Raw genomic sequence first — 11,291 nt, 5'->3', positions numbered from 1 at the left:
TGCTGCCGCCCCGCGGCCAGGTCTTCCGGCCCAGCCACCCCTTCGAGCGCTTCGACGCGGAGTACCGCCAGCAATTCCAGTTCGAGCGGCTGCCGGAGGGCGAGGGCGGCCACATGCCCGTGATCCTGGTGTGGGGCATCCTGCCCGTAGACACTGGGGACCCCCTGGACCCTCGCAGCAACAGCTCCCTGGTCAGTGACCCGACCTTCTCTGCCAGCAGTCCCGAGGCCCAGCGCTGGCTGCTGACACTCTGCTACGGGGCTCGGAACCAGAGTTTCTATGGTGCCCAGCCGGAGGGCTGGCCCACGCTGTGCTTCGTGGAGGCCCTCCAACGCTGGATGGAGAGCCCCGGCTGTGCTCGCCTGGGGCCTGGCCTCTGCTGTGGCCCCTCGGGCTTCCCCTGGGCGCCCCAGCTTTTCCTGCACTGCCTCAAGGTGATGGCTCTGGAGCAAGGCCCAGAGAGCACCCGGGACCTGGGGCTCCGTTTCAATACCCAGGGCAGCCTGACTGCCCTGGTCCTACAGTTCCAGACCAGCTTCCAGTACAGCCCCAACTACAGCGAGGCCCACCACTTCTACACGGAGGTCAGCCACTGGCTGGCCGCGGAGCTGAGCCGGGCACCCCCCGGCCTCCGCCAGGGTTGGTTCACCAGCCGCCTGGAGCTGTACAGCCTGCAGCACAGCCTGAGCACCGAGCCCGCCGTGGTGCTAGGCCTGGCTCTGGCGCTGGCCTTTGCCACCCTGCTGCTGGGCACCTGGAACGTTCCACTTAGCCTGTTCTCCGTGACAGCGGTGGCAGGCACGGTGCTGCTCACCGTGGGGCTCCTGGTTCTGCTGGAGTGGCAGCTCAACACTGCCGAGGTGCTCTTCCTCTCTGCCTCTGTGGGCCTCTCGGTAGACTTCACTGTCAATTACTGCATCTCCTATCACCTCTGCCCACACCCAGACCGCCTGAGCCGCGTGGCCTTCTCGCTGCGCCAGACCAGCCGCGCCACAGCCATGGGGGCCGCAGCCCTGTTTGCCGCGGGTGTGCTCATGCTGCCTGCCACGGTGCTGCTCTATCGCAAGCTGGGCATTATCCTCATGATGGTCAAGTGTGTCAGCTGTGGCTTTGCCAGCTTCTTCTTCCAATCGCTCTGCTGTTTCTTTGGGCCAGAGAAGAACTGTGGGCAGATCCTCTGGCCCTGTGCCCACCTGCCGTGGGACGCCAGAGCTGGAGAGCCCGGTGGGGAGAAGGTAGGCCGCCCACGACCAGGGCCACCCGGGCCCTGCTCAGAGCAGTATGAGCTACAGCCCCTGGCACGGCGCCGGAGCCCCAGCTTTGACACCAGCACAGCCACCAGCAAACTGTCTCACCGGCCCTCTGTGCTCTCTGAGGATATACAGCTTCACGATGGCCCCTGCTGCTCCCGGCCCCCACTGGCCCCTGCCTCACCAAGAGAGCTGTTCCTGGACCACCAGGCAGTCTTCAGCCAGTGCCCAGCCCTGCAGACCTCCTCCCCTTATAAGCAGGCCGGCCCCAGCCCCCAAACCCAGGCCAGGCAGGACTCCCAAGGACAGAAGGCTGAGCCCGTGCAGGCCTCACCAGAAGCCCCAGCCCCAGCCCACGCCCCCAAGCCCAAGGCTGTAGAGCCCCCTGATTGCCTCTGCTCCTCAGCCAGCACCCTGGAGGGGCTCAGCGTCTCTGACGAGACCTGCCTAAGCACCTCTGAGCCCAGTGCCCGAGTGCCAGATTCCATGGGTGCCTCCCCAGACGACCTGGATGAAACTGAGCAATCGGTCCCTGAGCGAGGCCAGCTGAACGGGAAGCGGGACACGCTGTGGCTGGCGCTGAAGGAGACTGTGTACGATCCGTCACTGCCTGCCTCCCACCAGAGCAGCTCGTCCTGGAAGGGCCGAGGGGGGCCAGGGGACGGCAGCCCTGTGGTGCTGCCCAACAGCCAACCAGATCTTCCAGACGTCTGGCTGCGCAGGCCCAGCACCCACACTTCAGGCTACAGTAGTTGAGAGTGGCCCAGGGAGGCTGGATCAGGGTACAGGGCCTGGACCAGGGTGCAGGCAGGGGCAGCATCAGGCCGGAGCTTGATGGTGTTTTCCCATGTCAGCATGGAGAGGCCTCACCCTTCAGCTTTGGATTTTAAACCCTGCCAGATATGCCAGCCTTGGTCCGGGCTGCTGCTGACACCCCACATCTGGAGGATTCAGTGGGGAGAGTCTTTGGAGGGGAAACGCCCCGCTCTCCTTGTGACCTGCTGAGGGCTCCTGAGCCCCCACAGTGCCAACCAGGACCCACCCCAGGGTATCTCACCAAGCAGGAGTCCCGGGGAATCTCAACAGCCTCCAGGGGCTCTTTATCAGGACACTTGCTCCTCTTTGGGGAGCTTCTCTGTGCCAGAGTGGATCTGGGGCCTCTGTCCTGAACTGCCCTGCTCCCTCACTCACCCAGTCTGACCAGAAGTTCAAGGCCAAGCTTGAGGTGGTGGGAGCAGGAGAAGGAGGGCTGTCAGCCTCAGAGCATCCCCCTTATATTGCAGGCTGGTCCCTCCTAGGAAGCTGCTGTGGCCGGGAGAGTGGGTGCCCCTGTTAATCGGAACTCGTTCCATCCCTGCCTTAGGTCACGACACACTTCCATGCTTGTCTCCTTGGAATCTGCCTTCATGGGGGGGGGGGGGGGGGGGTAGCCTGCAGTTGGCCAGGTTCTTTTGCCCCCAACTAAGCTGATTTACCCAAAGTCACGTAGCTAATCAATGGCAAAGCAGGATCCCACACTCACTCCACCACTACAGCTCCCACTCTCCTGGCCACCTGGCCCAAGGCTGTCCTGATCTTTTACCTCTAGCACCTTCCTGTGACCTGCCTTCTCGGATGTCCCTGAGTAAGCCCCACTCTCCACCCCACTTTACCTTCATTTCCAGAGCAATGAAATCATCCCTGTGTGTCACTCCAAGTTCAGCTGAGATGCCTCCCGGCCATAGGGTATCCTGGCTAATCTGATTCCCAGCTTCAGAGTGAGGGGCATGCCTCCTCTGGAGAGCCCCCACCAGAAGAGACACTGAGGGAAGTAGAGGTGGAGCAGAGTTCAATGAAGGCAAGAACCCAGGGCTGCCCCTTGGGGGACTGTGAGGGTCTGAAGCTGTTCCCCAGGTCGGATCCCCAGCTTCCTGAGGACAGGCGTCCCCGGTGGCCAGCAGCAGACCAAGGGCTGAATCCTCCTCTCCACATCGGTGAGTCTCTTCGGAAGGTTTCATCCCCTGCAAGAGCTCATGACGCTCAGAGCGTCAGCAACTTCCTGAACACCTGCTCTGCATATGGTACTGCATGGGGCAGAGGAAAATCGACATCTTCCCTCAAGGAGCTCACCTTCTGACCCGGGAAACAGTTCACACATCTGTGCCTGCCACCCTCAGTATTGCTGGAGCTCGCGTACCAGGACTGGGTAACCAGGAAGGCTTCCTGGAAGAGGAACAACTTGCACTGAACTTTAGAATCCTAAGTATCTCAGACTGGAAGGAATGATCCTCCGCTCCAGCAGTTTTCAAACTTTGTAGCCGCAGGACCCTTTCTTCAAAGGATTATTGTGTGGAAACACAGTCTATAGAACAGATAAAAAGCAGCTACTCTGGTGGGTGCTGGGTGGGGAGTACAGCTCAGCCCTCCTTTCCGCTGTGCCTGGGAAACCCCTCAAACTCTGAAGGCTCCACAGCATGTGGTGTGAAAACCCCTGATTCAGGCCATTTCACAGATGAGTATCACACCGGGGAAGGGAGTTCTCTGGGAAAAAAACAGTCTGGCAGAGCTGGAGACAAGTCAAGGAGTGTTTTGGTTTTTCCTGTGTTGTTGAGACTCGCCTCTCACCCAAGTAGCTCATGAAGTGGGACAGAAGCCCAAATGAGACATGGGATCTGAAGACACAGAAGCCTGGGGGCCAGATAAGTAAATCAAACCCATTTGACTCCTGACACTAGGAAGGGAGGGTAGCGACAAGGACATAACTTGGACCTGTCCCCGCAGAGATCTCCATGTCCAAGTAGAATTCAGCCTCTCTGGCCTAGGGCTGCTCATCAGGACTGTCTATGGACTGTCCTCCCGCTATCACACAGCCAGGCTGAGCGGGCCCTGGTCTCATCGGGGACCAGCAGCTCCCCGAGGGAGGACAGGTGAGCCCTTCCTCCTGAGCATGAGCAGAAGTCTGGCCTTGACTCAAAAGAGAGTCCAGCATCTTAGTTGTTTCTCAGCAGCTCACTGTTGTGGGAGGGCAGCAGGGACCTGGACCAAAAACCCTGCTCTTCCACACCCTTTTTTGAAAGGTCTCAGGTTCAATTTTGGTCAAAGGCATGTACCTCGATCCTGGGCCCCAGTCTGGGCGTGTGCAGTAGGCAACCAATCGATGCGTCTCTCTCACATCAATATTTCTCTCTCTGTCTCTTCCCCCTCCCCCTCCCTTCCACTGTCTAAAAACTCAATGGAAAAAATACCCTTGGGTGAGGATTCAAAAAAAAAGGATGGCCCAAACCAACAGCAGGCACCCCACTCCAGCAGGCAATCCAGCCACCTCTCTAGCCTCGGTTTTAGAAAGCAGGATTTAAAGCATTTTCAATTTCCTTTGACTTTAGCAGGTCTAGTCGCTTTATTATTGTTACAGGTGATTACAATGAATGTGTGGACCTGGACACATGTGGGGAGAGGCTTAGAAGCATGTTATGAAGCAGGGGAAAACCAGTCAAAGCATTCACATTTGCTCTTGAAAATTGCAGAAGTGATTTCTTAATACCGAGACACTTTAAAATAGAAGTCCATTAAAGTTCTCTTGGGACTTGAGAGTATTTCTCCCATTTGTGCCACTGATCCTTGAACTCACACTCAGAGTATGTGTGCTGTGTTTTTAAAATGTAAGTTGGTATAGTGTGTTACAATGGGAAAGCCCATCCTTCCATGGCTGTGGAGCTTTGATGACGATGGGAGACAGGGATTGATGTGACCGCAGAATCTTAGATTTTTACTGGCATATGGCATATCCTATACCATAATAGTCAGTATCCCAACTTGAGCGTGGTTCTGAAAGAGACATCTCACAAGAGATGTGTAAGCCAGACTTCCTCAGCCCCCTCCGATTTCATTCTTCTCCCAGTGCACAACAGGACAAGGACGCAGGGGAGGGGCAGCAGTGTTACAATCTTCACATTGTCTGGAGAGTGTCTGATCTTTTCTTCCATGTTGGCCTTATCTCAGCCTTTGATAATACACATGGGCAATGACAAGCTCTCTGGCAGCCCACGCCACACATCAAGATCCCATTAGCTTGGGGATAGGAAAAACAGACATTCCAAACCCTTTCTCCCCTGACCCCTGTTCACAGGGGCGACTGTAACTCAAGGTCTGGAGGTGTTTATGCTGAAGAGAAGAAATTGTAACATAATTTGTTGGGAAGATGAGAAATACAAGAAAGCCATTATGTGCTATGTAAATGGCTGGCAGTCCAAAGCCCCCCTGTAACTGACGAGCCCTGGAAGGACCTTGATAAACTATAATTATTGTCAGGCCTCTGTGTGATTATTCACCGTTATCTCTCAATATAGGGGAAGGATCAGCATTTTACTGTTAGGCCTAATCAAATCATTGAATGGATACCCTCTCCCCTGGGAATGGACCTTTAGATCATTTCACAACCGACATTCCCTTTCACTTAGACCACATTCCATTTGCTAAGACCATTATCCTTCCCACCCAGAGAATTCTCCACTCAGAAAAAGCCCTTTAAAATCTCTGACTCCTCATCCCTGGGTGTTGGCACCATTTTGGGGCTCAGCCCATCTGGGTTTCCAGATGACCTAATACATTTATAATTCTTTACCCCTTTTGGCCTTGTGCTCCCCTTTGACAACCCTAACATTTACCAAATTCATAAATATCAAGCAAGAGCTTTAGTATTGCTAAAGAAAATCACACAGCTGGGCAGGTTGATGTAGATCTGAATTCATGACCACCAACCTCAACTCGACCCTCAGCCCTGCCCAACTAGTTTCCATTCTAGTTACTAGTTTCCATTCTTTGTAATGACCATTTCATACTTTTTCGACCTTCCTCAAATATCTGATGCCCATATCCATCTTCCACAACCCCACTGTCAGTAGACAACCCATTCTTCATAAAGAAAGCTGGAAATTGACTCACCTCAAGGCATCAAGTCCTCAGCTTACCTAGCCCTGCTCCTGTCTGCTTCTGTCCCCATCCCTTCTATTAGCACAAAGGAATCAGTAATGGTTCCATCAATGGCTTCACACTGCACAAGAGGCCTTCAAACAAGGGCTTGCATTCCCACAGGGACATGAAGACTTTCCAAAAGGTAGGTGGACACAGACAGTTTTAAGGAAATCAATTTCCAGAGCTTCCTCCTTTCTCTGTCCCCTCTCTTTATATTGATCAGCCTAAGAAGGAGGCTTGGGTCAGTCAGTTCTTCTCTATCTCCATTTTCCCAGCTGACCCCTCCTTCATGTTGAATCCTACTCTGGCAACTCTCTCAAAGGACAACTTGAGAATACTCTGCTTGAGGGAGTCCTTGAAGGAGCAAAGCCTAGGAAGCCTCCATGAGAAGTTTCAGTTCTGTGCCTTCTCCTTTTAATTTGAATTATTTGAATTGAAAAACAAAATTAAGGACAAAACAATTAAATAAAAAATTGAAAATCAGACATTTTGTAATAGAAAGTCATTCTGATTTGGCAGATGAGTTTGACACAGAGGACTGGCTTTACAAATAGGATATATGGTGGACATTTTCCAAAATTAGAATCATTTAAATCTGAAGTTTCATAATTTGAACAAAAATATATTTAAAGTACATATACAACGTTCCCTTCTAGCCAAGATGGAGTAGCAGGGATCAGATTTACCCTCCTTCCTGAAACAACAACCAAACAGGAAAAAAAAAATGAAACATTTTTCATGACACTTGATATCAGGCAAGAAAGGACAGTGATCCCTGATAGACAAGAAACAAATGAAGTGGGCCCTCTAATTGTTCAGCTTACTGCTTGAGAGAGTTTGCAGATATATTGCAGGAAAGGAGACCCCAGGCAGGGTCATGCAGACTTCCTGAGCTAAGGAGATAGCTCAGGGTTTGGGGCAACCAAGGTAGCTAGAGAGCTCAGGACACAATACCGGATAGGAGAAAGGTGCAGAGAGAGAGTTCTGGAGATCTGCAAAGGGCCTCCCTGAGTGTTCTGCAGAGCACTGCTCAACAGATAAATGTGAGGAAACTACTTGAGACCAAGGAAAGACCTACCCAAAGTGATTAGAAGGAATAGTAGTCACTAGTTACACAGGGCTGGAACATAGTCTTTTCCATTAGCCAAACTGAAAAACTTCATAATTTATGGAGCATTGGTTAGAATTTTCAAAAAGTTCTTGGCTCAGTTTTGGGGACTCGTTAGACCTAGTTTAAACACCGATTGCTCTCACCTAATAAATCTCAAAAGCAAGACCTGAAGGGATCAAACTGTTTCTAAGTAATGTAATGTTATCGCAGAACAAACCTTCAGAATATTACAGGAATACAAAAATAACCAGCACCCAAAAACATAAAATTCACAATGTCTGGGGTCAAATAAAAAATTACCAATCATGCAAAGCAGCAGAAAAATATGACCCATACTGAGGGGAAAATCAATTGATACCAATCCAGAACTGATACTTACATGAGAATTACCTGACAAGGACATAAAAAAGTTATTGTAACTGTATCCCATGTATTCACATAGCTAAGTGGAAACTTGGAAGGTGTTTTTAAAATATGCAAATTGAACTTGTAGAGATGAAAAATCACTGGATGGAATTAAAAACAGTTTAGACCAGTGATGGCAAACCTATGACACGCGTGTCAGAGGTGACACGTGAACTCATTTTTTTGGTTGGTTTTTCTTTGTTAAATGGTATTTAAGTATATAAAATAACTATCAAAAATATAAATCTTTGTTTTACTATGGTTGCAAATATCAAAAAAATTTCTATATGTGACACGGCACCAGAGTTAAGTTAGGGCTTTTCAAAATGCTGACACACTGAGCTCAAAAGGTTCGCCATCACTGGTTTAGACACTGCAGAAAAAGATTAGTAAACTTGAAGACATAGAAAATTACCCAAAATGAAATATCAAAAGAAAAAATAATTTTATAAATGAATAAATGATGCATAATCTACACTAAAAGAGAAACATGGTAATTAGCAGGCATTAGGCCTGGGCAGGGGACTCTCAGCTCCCTGTGATCTCCCACTCTGCCCCTGCCCAGGCCTAACGCCTCTGGCCGAGGCATTAGGCCTGGGCAGGGGACTCTCAGCTCCCTGTGATCTCCCACTCTGCCCCTGCCCAGGCCTAACGCCTCTGGCCGAGGCATTAGGCCTGGGCAGGGGACTCTCAGCTCCCTGTGATCTCCCACTCTGCCCCTGCCCAGGCCTAACGCCTCTGGCCGAGGCATTAGGCCTGGGCAGGGGACTCTCAGCTCCCTGTGATCTCCCACTCTGCCCCTGCCCAGGCCTAACGCCTCTGGCCGAGGCATTAGGCCTGGGCAGGGGACTCTCAGCTCCCTGTGATCTCCCACTCTGCCCCTGCCCAGGCCTAACGCCTCTGGCCGAGGCATTAGGCCTGGGCAGGGGACTCTCAGCTCCCTGTGATCTCCCACTCTGCCCCTGCCCAGGCCTAACGCCTCTGGCCGAGGCATTAGGCCTGGGCAGGGGACTCTCAGCTCCCTGTGATCTCCCACTCTGCCCCTGCCCAGGCCTAACGCCTCTGGCCGAGGCATTAGGCCTGGGCAGGGGACTCTCAGCTCCCTGTGATCTCCCACTCTGCCCCTGCCCAGGCCTAACGCCTCTGGCCGAGGCATTAGGCCTGGGCAGGGGACTCTCAGCTCCCTGTGATCTCCCACTCTGCCCCTGCCCAGGCCTAACGCCTCTGGCCGAGGCATTAGGCCTGGGCAGGGGCAGAGTGGGAGATCACAGGGAGCTGAGAGTCCCCTGTCCAGGCCTAGGCCTGGGCAGGGGTGGAGCCTGCAACCGCGGGGAGCTGAGGGGCCCCTGCCCAGGCGTGACACCTCTGCCCGAGGCCTCAGGCCTGGGCAAGGGGCCGATCCTGCGATTGGAGATTGATGGGGGTCAACGCCTGAGGGGTCCCAGTATGTGAGAGGGGGCCGGCTGGGCTGAGGGACACCGCCCCCCCCCCCCCCCGTGCACGAATTTCGTGCCCCGGGCCCTAGTATATAATAAGTAGAAAGTATATGTCCTTTATAAATATTTAAAATTATGAAAACATTTATTAGGCATCAAGTGAAACATTGTTTTTTTTGTCTTGTTATTTTGTGGGGGTATATGAACAAAAGAACTTGAAGATGCTGCTGTAGATCCATCTTCCGTCCCTCTTTCTCGATGACTTTACTCCTTTGATCATCCCCTCTCCCCTCTGAAGCATCCTTTTCTTCCTCTCAGCTGGCACATGTATCACGGAGTATCTGCACCTTCAAGCACCCAACCCACCTCCAGTTACTGCTTAACTGCGCCTCCATTCACAAGCTCTCAGTCTATACCTGCCATCTCCGCCTCCTCCTCTCACATGCACTCTTCAACCTGCTCCCACATGGCTGCCACTCAACCTCTGCCCCAGACTTTCTCTTCCTATACTCACCAGTGACTTCTTTGTTGCTAAGTTAAATGGATCCTTTTTCTTTCTCATCTCACCCTTTCGTGTTGATTTTCAATAGTTTACCATTCCCTCCTTCTCCTTCAGCAGTTTTCCTTCTTAGCTTCTAGGACACCACCCCCCCCCCTCTTTTTTTTCCCTTCTCACCTCTCTGGCACCTCTTTATCATGTTTCCTGGCTGGCACCTCCTTATTACAACTTCTAAATGCTGCTGTCCCTAAGGCTCTCTGTGCACTTCTTCTCTTGGTGATCTCATCCGATATTGTGGATTTAAATGCATCCATATGCCCATAACTCCCAAAGTGTATCTCCAACCTAGACTCTCTTCTGGGCTCAAAGCCTATATTTCCCATTGGCTACCTAATAGTTTAAACACTTGAATCTCTCAGAGGCATTTCAAGTTTACCATGTTCAAAACTAAATGCTCAGTGTCCCCACCATACAAAGTAGTGGTTCTAATCACCTAATTACTCAAGCCAGGGAGTAACCCTTAAGATTTCCCTCTCCCTTCTCCTCCACTCCCTGCCCCGCTTCCAATCTAGCACTGAGGCCTGAGATCCAATCTCCAGAAGTTGTCTTAAATGTATCTGATTGTCTCTTCGTTTCCACGAATACCACCACCCTCATGGCCAACCCACCATCTTCTCCCACTTGAATGATTACAGTGGCCTCCCAATTGTCTTCCTAGTTTCACTCTTGCCCCCTTGCAACCCATTCTCTGGGGTAGCCAGAATGAGCTTTAAAAATATGTATATATGTTTTTTTAAATTGATTTCAGAGAGGAAGGGAGAGGGAGAGAGAGATCGAAACATCAATCATGAGAGAGAATCATTGATTGGCTGCACACCCTTTACTGGGGATTGAGCCAAAAACCTGGGCATGTGCCCTGACTGGAAATCAAACTGTGATTTCTCCTGGTTCACAGGCTGATGCACAATCATTGAGTCACACTGGCCTAACCAGAATGAGCTTTTTAAAATATAACTTGAGCCTGGCTGGTGTGGCTCAGTGGATTGAGCGTTGTCCCTTGCATCAAGAGGTCTCCAGTTTGATTCCTGGTCAGAGTACATGCCCCAGTTGGAGCTGGATCCGCAGTAGGGGGCATGCAGGAGGCAATCTATTGATCAATCAATCGATTTATGTTTCTATCTCCCTCTCTTTTCCACTTTATCTAAAAATCAATAAAAGCATATTAAAAAAATAAATAAAATATAACGTGAAGAATACTCTCCTGCTCTACTCCCATCCTATCTAATAATAGAGAAACATGGTAATTAGCCGTACCTCCGCTACCCTTCCCATTGGCTAATCAGGGCAAAATGCAAATTAACTGCCAGACAAGATGGCGGCCAGCAGCCAGGCAGCTTGAAGCGAACATGAGGCTTGCTTGCTTCAGTGACGGAGGAAGCCAACTTTCCCCGCCTACTGCTGCTGGCTTCTGAGCTTGCAGTTTGAAACACTGTTACAAGTATAGAAGCTAAACAAAACCCCAGAAACCTGTTTTCAGCCAGCCGGGATCTCAGAGCTGGAGTTGAAACAGTGTTTCGATTATAGAACCCAAACAAACCAGATACCTGCTTTCAGCAGCTGAGGCCTCAGAGCTGGAGCCA

The 11,291-nt window shown here is 51.4% G+C and overlaps 1 protein-coding gene across 1 annotated transcript in view; it reads left to right on the top strand.

Annotated features, from left to right (window-relative positions):
- Nucleotides 1-5,536, top strand: part of DISP2 (dispatched RND transporter family member 2) — a gene marked incomplete at its 5' end in the record, with an annotated part of 16,297 nt that extends 10,761 nt beyond the window's left edge. Inside the window, one exon of the mRNA XM_006778164.2 lies at nucleotides 1-5,536. Within this exon, the coding sequence (XP_006778227.1) occupies nucleotides 1-2,006 (2,006 nt within the window).
- Nucleotides 5,537-11,291: the final 5,755 nt, after the last annotated feature.

The sequence above is a fragment of the Myotis davidii genome, unplaced genomic scaffold, assembly GCF_000327345.1.
Source record: "Myotis davidii unplaced genomic scaffold, ASM32734v1 scaffold46, whole genome shotgun sequence".
Classification (NCBI taxonomy): Eukaryota; Metazoa; Chordata; class Mammalia; order Chiroptera; family Vespertilionidae; genus Myotis; species Myotis davidii.
Note: the sequence above shows the minus strand (reverse complement) of the source record. Positions and strands in the feature narration are given on the sequence as shown.